Genomic DNA, 19,562 nt, shown 5'->3' with positions numbered 1-19,562 from the left:
TGCAATGGATGACTAAAAATATATCTACAAAACAGGTCTAACAATACCAACCTATTCTTTGAAAATCGGATCAGTTATATATATGTATAAGTAAAAAAGAATCATGTCCATGTGATGGTTTCCATATACATAAAAAGAAAACACAACTATAAAACAGTTTTTTCCGCCCTACTAACTAATGTGAAGTTCCTTTGTCCCGTTCTGAATTTAGCACAGAACGGGACAAAGGAACTTCACATTAGTTTTTATTTTGTCCTCATGTTTTTGTTAGTTTCTTCCAGAACCATTCACAATATCTTTATGTACCATGTTATGACGTAATCTTACTATGACGTAATGTTTTACAAATAAAAGAATTCAAACCCCTGAAGACCGGCATGAGCCGAGAAAGCGCTAGGGCGGAAAAAACTGTTTTATAGTTATATATGTATATATATTTTGATGATTTATTTCAATTTTGTTTGTGTTTATATAATGAGGGCGATATGGAAGATTAGCTCCATGCTAAATATGCCACCCTCAATAAATAAAGTATTATTGTTATAATATATATTATTATCCCAAGTCTGAATCAGTTTGTTTGTAAAAGAATGAACTTGAGTACTCTAACTGATATCAGATAATACTTCACTGTTTCAAGTATATACAGTATTTATCAACTGATATAGGAGATATGTACAGATTGTAGACTTGCACAATAATGATATAGGTGTTATGATATACAAAATGTAATGTATTACATTACTTCCTGGTTTAAGCAGTAGCATGCAGACTTGGTGGTCAATAAGACTGTGTATTCATGAATAACAGTTCAGTGCAACCCCACTCGTGTCGATATGTAACAGTTACCAAACACAGTTTGCAGTCTTTATTGCATGACTGCCAGCCCCTCATTAGAATATCATTACAATGGCTGTTTCATCCTTGACAAGAATGATGTGTTTATTTATTATAGGAAGAGAACCTCTTACAATGTTCTTTCAATAATGTACCTCAATATAAATATATAACTTCCTGTTTGAAGTATATTTATCTTTAATACTTTCTTTTTGAAGCATATTCACTGTGACAATTTCCTGTTTGATGCATATTCACTGTGACATCTTCCTGTTTGATGCATATATTCACTGTGACATCTTCCTGTTTGATGCATATTCACTGTGACGACTTCCTGTTTGAAGCATATTTACTGTGACAACTTCCAGTTTGATGCATATTTACTGTGACAACTTCCTGTTTGATGCATATTCACTGTGATAACTTCCAGTTTGATGCATATTTACTGTGACAACTTCCTGTTTGATGCATATTCACTGTGATAACTTCCTCTTTGTAAGATATTCACTGTATTATGATTTCTTACTTGCAGCAGTTTCATTGTAACAACTTTGAGGATTATTCACATGGGAAGAGATTCCCTAGCTGTTTAATATATATATATATATATGGGGAGGGGGATCAACACTCAGATATATTTACTAGGGGAGGGAACTTCCTGTTTGAGACATTTAAATTTGTACATTATTCACTTAAGCTTCCTGTTTGAGGAATATCACTGGTTTTCTACTTATATTATATATCATGTAATATCAACTGGCAAGATAAAATCTGTAAACCATGCATTCATTGTAATGAAATGATGAATTCAGTTTAAAAAACATTCATTATTATTGAATAACATATATCCACAATGTAAGATTTATCAAACCCTAAATACCAAAGCTACAAACATCAAAACAACAGCTGACCGTAAGGACTTACCAGTTGACCAGGAGTACGTGTCACTAGTGACCGAGGGTCTGTGTCCACTACCATACATCTCACTTATATCCATCTCTGATTTACTAATTCTACTTCACAGTGTCATACATCTCTCATAGAACGGTTATAATGTTATCACGAATGGAGAGACTGCACAGGAAAGTGAACATTACCTGTACAACACTGACCTACACTTCACAGTGTTACAAACTTCTCAGGTATCATAAAAAATACCGTCTCCATATAGGAAAGCAAATACTACCTGGTTAGAGTAATGATTATGAAATAGGCCTTTGTAGGTAAAATCATCACAACACGGAGTAATAACCTACCACAAACACAGATATAAACATGTATAACAGTTCAGGTAGATTTTATAGGCCTCTATCACTGTTATCTCATATCTAACACTTCAATCTGGGACAATCCCATAAATCAATATATTTATACACAATATAAGTGCACGGTTTTTCACAGAAAACAAATCATGTACACACCTATTACTTCTATAGAAAGGAACATCCAATAGGGATATAGAATGAAATGGAGGATGAAATTATTAGATTAAATGGAGGATGCTGTTTGTGGTAAGTTGACATTATATTGGTGGAAAAATTAAGGATATGATGAATGACTTTGATGGCCAGACATATAGCGTAGGGCTGGGTATTACCAGACAAAATGATACTTCGATAATAGAAAAAGATATTGCAACATATTATTATAGCAATATCTGAACATGTTTAGTGTAATAAAATTCTGATAAATAGCAAATCGTAAACAATAACAAATTGAAGTCTGAACTAGCAGTAAGACTAAAATTACAAGTGATCCCCGAAGGATCTTAGCAACCACCAAAGAATGATCTATGTCTGATAATGGAGAGATCTTTTTCCTGCTTTTCAAACTTAGACTTTCACCATCCATGATGAAGGATGACCTTTGTGGTGAGATGTATGAAGGATGACCTTTGTGGTGAGATGTATGTAGTGTGACTTTGGTGGTGAGATGTATGAAGGATGACCTTTGTGGTGAGATGTATGAAGGATGACCTTGGTGGTGAGATGTATGAAGGATGACCTTGGTGGTGAGATGTATGAAGGATGACCTTGGTGGTGAGATGTATGAAGGATGACCTTGGTGGTGAGATGTATGAAGAATAACCTTGGTGGTGAAATGTATGAAGGATGACCTTGGTGGTGAAATGTATGAAGGATGACCTTGGTGGTGAGATGTATGAAGGATGACCTTGGTGGTGAGATGTATGTAGTGTGACCTTGGTGGTGAGATGTATGAAGGATGACCTTAGTGGTGAGATGTATGAAGGATGACCTTGGTGGTGAGATGTATGTAGTGTGACCTTGGTGGTGAGATGTATGAAGGATGACCTTTGTGGTGAGATGTATGGAGGATGACTTTTGTGATGAGATGTATGAAGAATGACCTTGGTGGTGAAATGTATGAAGGATGACCTTGGTGGTGAAATGTATGAAGGATGACCTTTGTGGTGAGATGTATGAAGGATGACATTAGTGGTAAGATGTATGAAGGATGACCTTGGTGGTGAGATATATGAAGGATGACCTTGGTGGTGAGATGTATGAAGGATGACCTTGGTGGTAAGATGTATGAATGATGGCCTTGGTAATGAGATGTATGAAGGATGACCTTGGTGGTGAGATGTATGTAGTGTGACTTTGGTGGTGAGATGTATGAAGGATGACCTTTGTGGTGAGATGTATGAAGGATGACCTTGGTGGTGAGATGTATGTAGTGTGACCTTGGTGGTGAGATGTATGAAGGATGACCTTTGTGGTGAGATGTATGAAGGATGACCGTGGTGGTGAGATGTATGTAGTGTGACCTTGGTGGTGAGATGTATGAAGGATGACCTTGGTGGTGAGATGTATGAAGGATGACCTTAGTGGTGAGATCTATAGAGAATGACCTTTGTGGTAAGATGTATGAAGGATGACCTTGGTGGCGAGATGTATGAAGGCTGTCCTTGGTGGTGAGATGTATGAAGGATGACCTTGGTGGTGAGATGTATGTAGTGTGACCTTGGTGGTGAGATGTATGAAGGATGACCTTTGTGGTGAGATGTATGAAGGATGACCTTGGTGGTGAGATGTATGAAGGATGACCTTGGTAGTGAGATGTATGTAGTGTGACCTTGGTGGTGAGATGTATGAAGGATAACCTTGGTGGTGAGATGTATGAAGGATGACATTGTGGTAAGATGTATGAAGGATGACCTTGGTGGTGAGATGTATGAAGGATGACCGTGGTGGTGAGATGTATGTAGTGCGACCTTGGTGGTGAGATGTATGAAGGATGACCTTTGTGGTGAGATGTATGAAGGATGACCTTAGTGGTGAGATCTATAGAGAATGACCTTTGTGGTAAAATGTATGAAGGATGACATTGGTGGTGAGATGTATGAAGGATGACCTTGGTGGTGAGATGTATGTAGTGTGACCTTGGTGGTAAGATGTATGAATGATGGCCTTGGTAATGAGATGTATGAAGGATGAGCTTGGTGGTGAGATGTATGTATGTGACTTTGGTGGTAGATGTATGAAGGATGACCTTTGGTGGTGAGATGTATGAAGGATGACCTTGGTGGTGAGATGTATGAAGTGACTTGTGGTGAGATGAGGATGACCTTGGTGGTGAGATGTATGTAGTGTGACTTTGGTGGTGAGATGTATGAAGGATGACCTTTGTGGTGAGATGTATGAAGGATGACCTTGGTGGTGAGATGTATGTAGTGTGACCTTGGTGGTGAGATGTATGAAGGATGACCTTTGTGGTGAGATGTATGAAGGATGACCGTGGTGGTGAGATGTATGTAGTGTGACCTTGGTGGTGAGATGTATGAAGGATGACCTTGGTGGTGAGATGTATGAAGGATGACCTTGGTGGTGAGATGTATGAATGATGGCCTTGGTAATGAGATGTATGAAGGATGACCTTGGTGGTGAGATGTATGTAGTGTGACTTTGGTGGTGAGATGTATGAAGGATGACCTTTGTGGTGAGATGTATGAAGGATGACCTTGGTGGTGAGATGTATGTAGTGTGACCTTGGTGGTGAGATGTATGAAGGATGACCTTTGTGGTGAGATGTATGAAGGATGACCGTGGTGGTGAGATGTATGTAGTGTGACCTTGGTGGTGAGATGTATGAAGGATGACCTTAGTGGTGAGATGTATGAAGGATGACCTTAGTGGTGAGATCTATAGAGAATGACCTTTGTGGTAAGATGTATGAAGGATGACCTTGGTGGCGAGATGTATGAAGGATGACCTTGGTGGTGAGATGTATGTAGTGTGACCTTGGTGGTGAGATGTATGAAGGATGACCTTGGTGGTGAGATGTATGTAGTGTGACTTTGGTGGTGAGATGTATGAAGGATGACATTGTGGTAAGATGTATGAAGGATGACCTTAGTGGTGAGATGTATGTAGTGTGACCTTGGTGGTGAGATGTATGTAGTGTGACCTTGGTGGTGAAATGTATGAAGGATGACATTGGTGGTGAGATGTATGAAGGATGACCGTGGTGGTGAGATCTATGGAGAATGACCTTGGTGGTGAGATGTATGTAGTGTGACCTTGGTGGTGAGATGTATGAAGGATGACCTTGGTGGTGAGATGTATGTAGTGTGACCTTGGTGGTGAGATGTATGAAGGATGACCTTGGTGGTGAGATGTATGAGTAGTGTGACATTGGTGGTGAGATGTATGAAGGATGACATTGTGGTAAGATGTATGAAGGATGACCTTAGTGGTGAGATGTATGGTACTGTAGATGTATGACCTTGGTGGTGAGATGTATGAAGGATGACCTTGGTGGTGAGATGTATGAAGGATGACTTTGGTGGTGAGATGTATGAAGGATGACCGTGGTGGTGAGATGTATGAAGGATGACCTTGGTGGTGAGATGTATGTAGTGTGACCTTGGTGGTGAGATGTATGAAGGATGACCCTTGTGGTGAGATGTATGAAGGATGACTTTGGTGGTGAGATGTATGAAGGATGACCTTAGTGGTGAGATGTATGAAGGATGACCTTAGTGGTAGATGTATGAGGTACCTTGTGGTGAGATGTATGTAGTGTGACCTTGGTGGTGAGATGTATGAAGGATGACCTTGGTGGTGAGATGTATGAAGGATGACTTTGGTGGTGAGATGTATGAAGGATGACCTTAGTGGTAAGATGTATGAAGGATGACCTTAGTGGTGAGATCTATAGAGAATGACCTTTGTGGTAAGATGTATGAAGGATGACCTTGGTGGCGAGATGTATGAAGGATGACCTTGGTGGTGAGATGTATGTAGTGTGACCTTGGTGGTGAGATGTATGAAGTGTGACCTTGGTGGTGAGATGTATGAAGGATGACCTTAGTGGTGAGATGTATGAAGAATAGCCTTGGTGGTGAGATGTATGAAGGATGACCTTGGTGGTGATGAGATGCATGAAGGATGACCTTAGTGGTGAGATCTATGGAGAATGACCTTAGTGGTGAGATCTATGGAGAATGACCTTGGTGATGAGATGTATGAAGGATGACCTTGGTGATATGCAATTGGTTGAAATTAGAGGGTCCCAATAAACGGTGATTTAACACTAATTGACCTGTTTTATTTAGGGTGATTGGCCATGGGTGGTGAAGTGGTTAAGTTGTTCACCTTTCATCTAGCCGGCCAGGGTTCGATTCCCTGAATGAATGTGGAAAGGTTAGGGATCACCTGTCCGATCACTTTGGTTTTCTCTGGGCCATCCAGAGTGATTTACATAAGTTGTATTACCAGTATTTGTTTTGGAAATGATGTAAAAAAAAAAGTTTATTTTTATCTGTTTTATGATAACACATGTACAGCTACAGGAATGAGGAATAAAAAGTATGGAATACTTAACACCAGTAGTCATATTCCCATGTGTGACAACATTATGTATACAAACAACCCAAATAAAGATAGAAATACCGGTTTTAAATCAGGAAGTATGTTATATAAGACATTTTATTGTATGATTTTTGTTTTCAGCTGCCTCTTCACCATATATATAACTACTGTAACACTATCTTATGTAGGTAGCTGTAAGTTGTATATTGGTGCCATATTACACACTGACCAGGGTCCCTATCAGGTGTGAATATCGTGACAACTACATTGTATACAGTTGTTTATCAAATATACCAGATATGATAACTGTATCAATCACTAAAAAACTCCAATGTAGTGAAAAATAAAACAAGTTCAAAGTAAAAATAAGAATTTTTCATTACTTCCTTGTCATTATTGCTATCAACAGCTAGCAGGTTATCAACTGTCTGGTAATAAGGGGTCATGATCATAGCCAAGTTTTATGTGCAAAAAGATAAATATATTTATCAAACTCAAGGTAAAAAGTAAAAGCACATGTGATCCTTTATTTTCATAAGTGATCCTGGCATTAAAAAAACATGCAGTTAATATTAAAAGGGGTACCAATCCATTATATACAATGTATTCTTATTGGGATACCTTTATTTGACCCAATAAAAGCCCAAGGTCTTTAAGTAATTCAAGGAAATAATTATAAGGGAGGGGGGCACTTACCAAATGTGGACTATCCTTCACAAAATCATTGCAAAAATTATATATTACAATTATAAAGTAAATCAAATTACGAAACTTTGGTTGTCACATTTTCAGCATACATATTACATTTACTTTAAATTTAAATTTGAGGTAAGTAAAAATTGAGGCTTCCAGAAGGACAGATGGGCGTTTATTGGGACAGGGGCCGAATTATATTTATATAGCTGTACATAGAATAAAGATATGATGTCCAATATCGTGAAAACATTAAACGGATTGACGTGATAGATATTGGAAGTGTTCAAGTCTCAAAGCTATTGAGTACCATAGTAAAACATATTTTCTAAATGAAACAGGGAATTGGATTAATGAGGAAAACTTGAAACAATTATACAAATGTATCGGTATTCAACTGATCAACCAAAATGAAAAACTGCAAAGAACTAAAACAAATATCTTATATAAACTTAAAGAACCATCACCTATAAAATGTAAAATGTTTACATATATACATCATTTCCACTAGAGAATCAGCTATCTAGTTGCGGTGTATTCTTTCCTCCAAGAAAAAATCCCGGAGAACTCTAAGAGGGGATCAGAGGTGGTTTCTACAACGGGGATATAAACAATTTCCACAGGTCATAGTGCAACATCTATCTGTGTACCTTAAAAAGAATCCTTAAGATATTCATCTGATGAATATCAGGAGTTTGAAGTTTACGTGTATCTCAAGCAATATGATTATTACACATACATCAGACAGATGTTGAGCCCAGTACATCTGAAATAAACCGGACCTCATATGATGACTTGAATACAAATTTTCCATTGGAGAGCTATACCGGTACACACAAACTGAATATTGAGAGTACAGTGGTTGATGACAGGCTAGATAAGAATTTAATATGGTAATTATGACTGGTATAAAGTCTACATATATACCAATCATAATCAACATATTCAAACCTTATCTAGCTGGTTATATTACAAACAACAATAACTTATTTAAATATATCATTTCAAAGATAATTCTGCTGAAAGTTGTAAAAACTTTAGCTGAATTGATATTTTTCATCAAGTTTCGGAAGATTTATCAATTATATCACAATTTAAACCACATCAAAGAACCACAGGGAGATGTCACAATACAGAGATGTGTATAATTACTGTAATAATCTGTATTGTGGTAATTATAACTAGATACCCCTCATATTGTGACCATCTCCTGTGTAAAATCAACTATCCATGATGATCATATTGGTATAGTACATAATATATACTTATATGTTTACAAACACTATGAATTCACAGCAATTTCTGATTTACCAGAGATATGTTTCATCATCTTCAGTACAGGAAGTCATTGTCAGACTTAAGCATTGTTAAATTGATGATTTCCTGTGGCTAATTTGCAGAGACAAGACCTATAAGTACCAAACTAAGGCCCAAGATCTATAAATCACAGTTCATGGTATGGTGTATGTCGAGGCTTACATCTCAAATTCAATAAAAATCTTATTGGTCATATACCATATGCATGCAGAAAAAAAAATTATTCAAAATTTTTGAAGACAAAATACAAACAGTTTGTCAAATTTTCAAGGCAGTCTGCAGCTGCTACTTTAAGGCTAATAGCTCATGTGCACGTATCTCAGTAATGGCAACTTACATAAAATACCATATAGGTTCCTCTTTTCTGACAAAGCATGCATAATATAAATGCATACAGATCTAAAGCATGTAGAGAGATGAACATTTTTAGGTGCAGATATATATATAGGTTGAGGTACATGTTTTTAAGTTGTCTTCCTGGTTGAAATTTCAGTCTTTTTTACCTGATACTTGATACATATTCCTTAACTCGTCCGCCCTTGACATTCTATAACAAACTGTTCCAGCTCAAGTTCAAATGTGTCTTCACGGATGAACGAGTCAAACAAAGTTAATAGAGGTGGACATACAGTATATGTTTAAGATAGTGCATCTTGCCAGAATCATGACCTATGTATACATACTAGCTGTAGATATATGGTAGCTATCCAATAGTAATTTTCTATATTTATACAGTGTATATTGGATAATCACAGTAGGCATTCACACATAATATAGAATGTCTTATTTATATATACATATATATACGATCAATGCTAATTAGTTAACAAGATTATTTGTTAAGATTAGTAAATCAATTCTAGAAACCTGCAACTACCTATATGTATATACATAATGTTTATATATTAAAGATGCTCCACCGCCGACAAAGCATATATGATATTCATCAGTTGAACAATAATTGGAGTTTGATCATGAATATATATGTCTAATTAACACAAAAAATAATATAAAATAATTTATTTTGCCTTTGGTGCATGCGCAATCAGTACTTCCTTCCATATAGGATATAGTGACACAGATTTTTTTTCGGGATGCAATTAATTATTTTTCATAGTTTTAACTTGAAGTAAAATCAGAGGCTCAAACTTTTCAATGGTGGTAATGGTGTAAAATGAGTAACTTTTGTAACTGAAGAAAAATACTAAATCGCCTGCTCCTTTTTTTTGATAGTGAGTTCGAAAAATACCATTTGTCAGCCATGGAGCATCTTTAAGCAAGAGATCATTGATAATTGTTGTCATTTATCTTTTATTAATATTTTATGTACATGTAATAAGTCGCACATACACAGTTTAATTAGTAACAGGGCCTTGTACTCTATCTATCAGATTTAAAACAAAATTTATGAATAACCTAGATTGAAGATCAACAGTATCTGTTAACATAACAAGATGTATATATATATAAGTAATTCAATTGTGTATGTAAAAGGTATATGTAAAAGGTATATAAAAGGTACCTGTCTCCTTTGTCAATATCTACATACCATCTAAATATAATAATTCATATATCTTTAATATATATGTTGATATTATAATATGTATTGTGTATGCATCCTTTACATGTAATTTTGTTTATCATTTTGTGCACATGTCTTGGGGCAGATCACATTAAAAATTGACACATTTCTTGTCTACATCTGTACTGTTAAAATTAAAAAACACAAAAAACCTTATATTTGATATACAGTATATGTACACTATGCACTAAGTATATATTGACATATGAGACAGGTACATGAACCTATCATTTAAAAGAAATGAAAGGTTACTCACTATATCCGAATGCCATGGAGTACAGTCTGCCAGGATCATCTAAAGCTTTGTCCCATGTGGGAGGGGGTGGTATGTCATTGAGAGAGTATGGACTAGCAGAGCTTGACCAATCAGATGCTCCACCTGCAGCTCCTTGGTTACTGTTCTTCAAACCAAAAGGATCAAAGTCACTGGAATCCTCCTTCTGAGCAAATTCATAAACACCAACAGAGTTGTCTCCCTTGGTATTATTATCAATATCACTCCTGCTTATAAAGTCATCCTCACCCTGGTTAAACGCTTCACACTCTTCTCCGAACTCAGAAAATGGGTCGTCATCCTTAAAGGGATCAGGCCCGGGAGTGGACAATGAAGGCAGTTTCATGCCCTCATGGAGTTGGGATTTTTGAGGAGTTTTATTGTAATTAGCAAAACAATATTCAGAAGAATCAATTTTGTCTATCTGTGTTGTAAATGGTTTTCCTTTATTTGGTGTAAAACAGAGTTCTGGAGGCAAGCCGCCCTGGACAGAAGGCCAAGGAGACTGTACTGGCTGTCCAGGTTCACTACTAGGTGGCGCTGTCTGTCCTGGAAACACATTTACATAGCCGGAGGATGTGGACACACGGGGTGGAACAGGAGGCATAGAGACCTCAGGAGGAGGTGCTGGCTGAGAGTTACCTGCCAGAGGATCAAATAGGGACATGTCATCGGAGAGGGGAGGAGTTGGGGGTAGGGGAGGAGGGGGAAAATCTGGGGGCGGAAGTTCAAAGGAGGCATCAGGTGATCCCAAACTGTTACCACTAGTGTTCAGATTCAACTCAGTGTTTTTCTCTGGTCTCGACCCTCCAATCACGTTTGGAGTGCTAGAAGAACAAGCTGGAGGAGCCTCCTTAGTAAAGAAGTCTAAATCAAGCTCAGACAGAGTGGAGAACGTATTTGAGGTGGTAGTCTTCTGAGGATTAGAATCTATATTTTCGTATACACTACCATCAGCTGATGAAAATGACTCAAAGGTATTAGAGGACGTCGGTATGTCTCTGGTGCCTGTGCTGTGGCCAAAAGCATCTATTCCTGGCACAGGAACAACACTGTCGATTTGTGGTGAGGATTTGTGACTCGGACCAGAACAGGACCTTGGTTTAACATCCGACGCTGCAGAATTTGTCACAGATTTAGTCGTTTTTGGATCATTTTTCCCAAACCAGATTGGTTCATAAATACTAGCCTCTGATTGGCTTACATCCACATTAACATATTCATTATCTACATTGTTGTCAAGGTGACCATTACTAGGCACAGTTGTCCGACTGTTTTTGTCAGTATTGTCATTGGAAATTTCAACATTTACATAAACTTCACTCATCGTTTTTCTGTCAGAATTGCAAGATTTTCCAGGAACGAAACTTAAATCTAAATCCAGAGGACTTGTGGGTGTGGACAAACCTCTGACCTCTCCCGATTGATTTGAAGAAGAAGACTCAGGTGACGTTAATTTAGAAGGTTCAAATGGGTCACCAGAGAAATCAGAACTTTCCTCTATGGTCATACCCGAGATAGAAACAGACTGCCGTGTCAGTGCCGGCGTGGAGTACTCAGACTGTGATGGCAGTACAGATGTGGATGTTGACAGTTTTTGTTTATTCTGTAAAGTTTTACGAGGTTTTGGTACAGGCTTTGGCTTTGGTTTCTCTGTTTCCTGTAAAAGAGCCGGAACCTCTCCTCGCTTAACAGGAACTGGGGGAGTTGCCATGGGAGTCTGCTTCTCTGTTGCCATGGCTACAATTGGTGGAGGACTTTTGACCCGTATAGGGAGTGCCACATTTTGAGGGGAGCACCTCTGGGGTGGATCTGTGGGTGTGGTTGGGGATATGGGAGGTGGACTTTTCTGAACAACAGAATAGTGGGGTATATTGTTCGTCTTTTTTTCACTTTTACTTCTCTTTGGAAGAGCAATCTCTGGAATTACCTCCCCTTTACCAGGTGACGGGTAAGTGAAATGGGAGTCTTGGTTCGCAGGCAGAGTTCTTACCGACTTGGCTCTGTTACGCTCCTCATGATATTTATCAATGTTTATCAGAGGAAGATGTTCCAGGATACGCTTTCTGTGGCCGAGTAAGTTGATTCCAATGTCGTTAAGGAAGTCACTGTCTAAGGTCACACAGTCCTCCAGCCGATAAATCCCTACCTCACGGAAGTTTTGGACATACTGTGTCAGATCTAGGCTCTCTAACCAACCAGCTAATGTTCGTCCCCCTTCATCTCCATCCATCATTCCTCTAGCCAGTCATCCCTGTCAACAGACAATATCATCGGTCAACCTTCATCTCCAATACTCAAGATTACAAATAATATATGCCTATATATTTTGACTATGTTTCAATATTAAAGAGTTATCTGCCCTTGCAAGTAGGTATAGATTGTAATGACTAATGCCATAGTTTTGGGAATAAAGCGTCATATTTTTCAGGGAAAACTATATATATTAGTTTTTGGTCATGTTTTTACAATGGATACCTACCTACAAGGGCAGTTAACTCCATAATATGCAGATAAAACAAATAGTATAGAACTACCTTGTCAACATAGATTGTGTTTACATTCATCAGCTAGAACAGCTACACGAGATAAACCGGGTACTGCATATTAATATTGTGATACATACGTACGTACATATATAGCTAGATTATTGTTTAGATCTCCAGAAATATGTCAGGTTATTTGAATATTTCATATAATTATGTTAGTCAATATGACAAACCATATATTTCATTATAGCCTTACCATACCAAAGTATTTCATCATGTATTAACTTCCACAATATGGTCACTTCATGTAATGAAAACTCAATGCTTCACATTCAGATCATCTGGGTTAACGTTTCTATACTGTACACATGTATACAACTTTATCAACCAGCTTGCTAGGCCTACCTATAAAATATATACATATAAAGCTACATGCACTAATTTTAATTGCATTACCATAACTTTAATTTTAAAACAATTGTTGATCAATCTGGGGATATACAATTTACTTATATGTTATTGTTATCATGTGTTATTTATAACCACATTATTTACCGCTGCGAGGTAGGACTATATAATCAATATTTACATCATATCATATGCATGCTTTTAATAGATAACTGATATTGTCTATTATAACAATGGATAGTGTAGTTTTTATCATTTACACATCCATGAACAGTGGTTGAAAGGTTAGATAGATTTGACCTAGCTATTGCTCATGTTGTTTAGGGATTATCAATTCAATAACAAAAAACCCTAGGAAATACAGTTAGATAACTTTATTTACCTAAAGGCCCAATATCCGTATCTTTCTTATTTTTTCATGATTTAGAAGAATGTTGAAAAAAAATCCTGTGGTAAATCATGCAGAGACAGGACTAAATCGAAGTCAAGATGAGCGATTATGATTCGGAATATTTTGATAAAAATCAAATAAATATTAAACATCGCTAGGTGGGTCCCACCTAGTCAAACAAGCCGAAGTTAGCCGACATTGTAACGTCGTTGCCATGAACGTCACGTGACTACCGTAACTATGTAACGTCTGTCTGAACTCTTCCGAAAACGGGTCATGAACTCCCCGACTGCCGTTCGGCAATAATCGTAAGTTTTACGGCGACCAGTTTAAAATGAAGGTATGTTAACATGTATCGACTTTCAACAACTGCTGTACCAAAGTTATCAAAAACCATTATAAATATTCTGTAATATATCTAAATTTCAAATACGTCTACAAATACTAACATATATCGGAGTCGAAATTAACTTGAATTTTTGTTGATAGTTGCGTATAGTGTGGCTTTAAGGGTATAACATATTCAAGTACATTGGTAAGAATCAGTCGGGTAGTGTGCATAAATGCACTCAATATAATATATACTGGTATATATATGTAATACTATGTACATATATATATATATGTATATGAACAGTAGCTCCCCTGTATACAATGTGTTGTGTGTGTTTGAATGTCTGAGATTCTTTGGTGGCTGCATATGGATCTATAATTCTGAGAAAAAAAATATAATGGTTACATATAAATTATATGTACAGTACATGTCATCTTCGCTAGCCAAGGCTTCTGATTACATTACTTCGTGGAGTGTAAAGTAATCAGAAGCCTTGGATAGCGAAGATGAGTAAATGTTAGCTAATTAGGACTTGTTGGGTTCAATTGTTTACAGGCAACAATCTAGTAACTCATGATTATGATAATCTCAAATATATAACCCATGGCCATGTGCTAACGAATCTTCTACATTAGAATTTGAAACATTTTTAGAAATCCACTTAATTGTGACCCAGAAGAATAAATATGCAGAGCCAGAGTTCTAGATTCAACATGGACCTTGTAGGAGGTAGACTTAAGTGTGTATTTCCTGAAGGAAAAACCAATAGAAAGTATACTTCCTGTAAAACGACTCTTAATCTGATAACACCTTCAATCTTTTTACAAACTGCTACAAAAACTTACACAGTCAAACAAATACAGTATACACCAAGAAAACACACATACAACTGTATGGTATATATAATATATAACCAGTGAATAAATAATCATGACATTAACAGTAACACAAAATACATTCCATAGATACACTGTATATTTATACAATGTATTATTTGTAAGAACACAGAAGTAGTCTCCCTTTTTATGTTTCGTGATGACAGTCACTCGAAGTAGTCTCCCTTTTTATGTTTCGTGATGACAGTCACTCGATCTTAAAGTTACATGTGTCTTAATTTTTATATGCATGAATCAAGAGCTTTTAATATATTATTCAACACCAAAAATTACAAACATTTTGAGAATTTCAATACTTAGTATGTATTGGTTTTAATTTCACAAGAACAAATCAGAGGTGGAAATGACTACTGACAGTATAACTGCCTAAAATCATTGTATTTACATGCAGTGAGCATGAAACAAATAATTACGATCAGACCATGAAACCAACTAAATGCTAGTTGTTTCATTTTATATTTTTACAATGTTATTATTAAGTGTTAAGTGATTTCTGCTGGTATGTTTCCATCTTAATATACATTAGGCATAAAAAAATAAGAATTTTTCAGTGTATAAATTCTGTGTTGTAACTATGTTTATAAGACATGATTCATGTTTGTCAGACCATTTGAATGTTTTTTAAAGCTTAATTTACCAAACTTGATGGGTTTCAATAGATTACTGCAGAAAAAGAAACATCTTTAAATTTTCTTCTGCAGTTATGGCACATATAACTTGAAAGTTATTTTTTAAATTCACAGATCATTTGAAAACCATAATTGTTTAACGATTGTATGATAGCAGCATGTTTATACTTTCTAAATCTTTGTAAAATAATTTCCGATTACAATGCTGCAGTATTAACATGGAAATTAAACCTGGCTTATCTAATATCAATAACTATATTGCATAAGAATTCATGTGAAGACTATACAGAAATCATCAATAGTTATTTCATTTTTTCATAATTATATCATAATAAGAAAACTCCATAATGACCACTGCTGATTTGATTCATGTACAAATTGTTAAACTTAACTTACATGTATACCGTATTTGCCATAATTAGCGCCCAGAAAGCTTAAATAATGTAACAAAGGGGGGTGCTTATTAATGATCATATCATGAACCAAGATGTAATTTTTGGGCAAAAAAAATCCACAAATTTTAAATAGTTTTTTTTTTTTTTTTTTTTAACTCATGGTACAATAATCTGTTACACTTACTGTAACTATATATGCCTTTTATCATTCAAGACATTTTATTATTTTATGATTCACATATAAAGGATTTGCAAGTTCATGTAATATGGAATACAATGCTGATGTTAGAGGTATCACATGTTGGAAAACATGGTTAAATCTATGAAATTGGGGCATTTATACAACTTCCAACTTTTGACCAGAAAAGGGGAGGGGCACTTATAGGAGGATGGGCACTATTACCACAAATATACAGTAATATAACCTTTTTCTTTAACGCTAATTACAGTGAATATATGGTAAAATAACCTTTTTCTTTAATTTCATTGTACATGTAATGAAAGTAAATCTATAAAGGTACAGATTTAATTTAATTCAGCTACGAAAGGTATCCATATACAGTCCAATCTGCCCATGCAACCATCTGTATAATTAGCTCAGTGGGTAGAGCACTCGGCTAGTGTTCGGAGGGTCCCAGGTTCGAATCCCGGTCTGGACGCTACATTTTCTCCTCTCCAGATGTAACCTCTATGACGTTGTTGGAGTTAATTTTTTGGAGTATTTTAATTCTGTATAGTTTTGTTGGTTTTTTAAAATATGCATATATATAACTATATTTCATATATTTTCTCTTGGGTTTGTCTTACAATTGTATCACATAATTTGAAATAAACTTCAAAATCTGTAGTTCTTGAATATATAATTACATTGCTCTTTAAATATAAATGATATTTTAGATATTCACAGAAATATATAATATGTTTCTGATATTCAGTTTTTTAATACAATTACAATTGTTGATTTTCTTTTTTTTTTCAACGTCAATATCCATATTAAAGGGCCACTACCTTTCCGAAACGGCTTTTAATTTTTAAAATAGGAATGTAAAACGAGATCAATAATTTTGTAGAGTCGCAAAAGTTATTAACTATACGTTTACTAGCACTCTTATCATCACCTTCAGAACTGTTTAATTAGAATAAATAAAATGTTAATTTTCGTAACGCGGGTCGTTTTATGTTTCCCGCCGTCGTCCTAAATGCCGCGCGGTAGCTAGTTGACTATCACTGCGCCAGACGGCAAAACAGCGAAATGAATCTCCACTGTTATCGTACATTAGACAGGAAATCTTGCATATGTTTGGCACTGTAACCTCATCTTAAGCCATCGATATATATTTTCTTTTGTTATTAATGTTTTTAAGAAACCTTTAGATTTTGCTCCGGAAAGGTAGTGGGCCTTTAATTAATTATCAATAATAACTGGTATGGGTGCTGATAGGATCGAAATTAACCAAATATTTGTAAATCAGACTCAAAACCATAAGCAGTAGCGCTAGCGGTGTACATGTAACTTGTCGTGCAAGTTTGACGATAACAATCAGATGTTTAGAATTATTCTACATTTTGTATTATGTGGCAACAACGTGTGCTTTATCTTTAATACGTATCATATACACATACCTTAGTAATCAAAGCATTCAATTGAATTGTCATCTCTGTAACAAATTAATGTTGTTGGAATCACTTATTGATGTTATCGAGGTTGTGGGACGTCACAACTTTCTATTTATTTATATCGAAAGGTCCTGACTACACCCGCTTCAAAACACCGTTGTTTACGGGAGAATAGTCAGGTCATAAACTTCTTGTCTTAAATAAACAATAACTTTAGATAAAAACGAAACTATATCTACTAACAGATAGCACCAAAACTTACCAGTTACTTGATAAACAACTATCGTATTATCAGCGTAGTGTTTTTACATCTTGTGCCTAACTGGCTTCCGGGTTTACATAATACGGGGTGAATGTAGCACTTCCTTCTGATTGGTCGATAAGATACGACTTTCTCCCGCGCTTATTCAAAAGGTATTATTCATAATGTATATGTATGCTGAAGGTTTTAACATCAGAATTATTCGGAAGAAATCTTCGATCAAAATTATTTTATCCAGACGGACGTTTCATATCATTAGTCTATTTACTGTACTAAATGTGGTGTTAGCGGAAAAGTCATTTCAGACATTGAGATACAAAATGTAGTAGAGTCCGGAGTAGGCCTACCCCAAGGATCTGTTTTAGGACCAAATCTGTTTCTACATTGTATAAATGGTTTGACCACTGGTTTAAAATCTACACTAAGATTATTTGCTGATGATACAAACGTATACCTGGATATATCATCTGAACAGGATGCAAAGTGTCTCCAGTCTGACGTTGATAAGTTGGCGGCATGGGAAAAAGACTATGTCATTACACCCGAGCAAGTGTAATGTTCTATCTATTACACGTAGCCGCTCTCCAAAAATCTTTGCTTATACACTACACGGTCACAGGGACTTATAACGTAGACTGTGAGAAAGTCTGCTGTGCATACATTGTACATGTGTACTAGACCTATATAGATACTACATAAAAGGACAAGGGAACCAACGGCTCGCTTGGAAGAGGTACACGTGCCTCTACAAAAATCGACCGTATTCCGTCAAACATGCATAAATATGTACATATTTAATACCAATATATTCTTAAATTAATTCTCGACATGGAAAACATAATTTCAAACACGAAATGATATATTAGCATACCTAGTTATTTCACTACGAACGTGGAAAATGCATTTTTTTCTCCTTACAATCCTAAAATGGCGCGAAAACCCGACGTTATCATGTTGCTTGGTTTGGTTTTTATTAGTTAAACGTCCTATTAATAGCCAGAGTCATTTAAGGACGTGCCAGGTTTGTTGGTGGAGGAAAGCCGGAGTGCCCAGAGAAAATAAGCACCATCCAAGATCCATGGGAAAATCAATGGAAACGTACGTTTAAACGTATTTTATAATCAAGTAGTCTGAAAATTAATCATGATCATCGATGTCACTATTTTTTAAATAAAATCGGGTTATGAAATAAATTTTATTTGCCAACTGTATGAATTCGCATATGCATGATATATATTTAATATAAGTTGTACCACTCTGGGGTCAAAGGTCATCTGTGGCTGTTCTCAGCAACATGTATATGCAAGGCATGTACAAATCAATTACAAGAATTTACTATCAGATGAAGAAGTCCGTCTCCAATAAGGAATTCGTCAAGGTGCGAAGCTATCAACAGCCTTGTAAATGCAATACAGCAACTATAGAACTTTGAACTTTCATTGGTAATATAAATGTTTTGTCAACAACATGAGTTGACGATATATCCATACTAACCATGTTAGCCGTCTGAAACCCATTATTAAGATCGTGGTTGACAATGTCAATAAGGACCTCGTCACCATCAATGCAGAGAAGTCTGAGAGATACTTTTCATGGCTAGGAAG

The 19,562-nt window shown here is 36.1% G+C and overlaps 1 protein-coding gene across 1 annotated transcript in view; it reads right to left on the bottom strand.

Moving 5' to 3' along the window:
• LOC138328021 (arf-GAP with Rho-GAP domain, ANK repeat and PH domain-containing protein 1-like) overlaps positions 1 to 18,029 on the bottom strand; it is a 95,088-nt gene extending 77,059 nt beyond the window's left edge. Inside the window, exons 1-2 of the mRNA XM_069274596.1 lie at positions 17,959 to 18,029; positions 10,520 to 12,791 (exon numbers count right to left, since the gene is read on the bottom strand). Coding sequence (XP_069130697.1) covers positions 10,520 to 12,773 — 2,254 coding nt within the window. The 5' untranslated portion in view covers positions 12,774 to 12,791; positions 17,959 to 18,029. The remainder of the gene's footprint in view (positions 1 to 10,519; positions 12,792 to 17,958) is intronic.
• Between the last annotated feature and the right edge of the window lie 1,533 nt (positions 18,030 to 19,562).

Source organism: Argopecten irradians, chromosome 7 (genome assembly GCF_041381155.1).
Source record: "Argopecten irradians isolate NY chromosome 7, Ai_NY, whole genome shotgun sequence".
Lineage (NCBI taxonomy): Eukaryota > Metazoa > Mollusca > Bivalvia > Pectinida > Pectinidae > Argopecten > Argopecten irradians.
The sequence above is the reverse complement of the archived record's forward strand: the minus strand, read 5'-3'. Positions and strand labels throughout refer to the sequence as shown.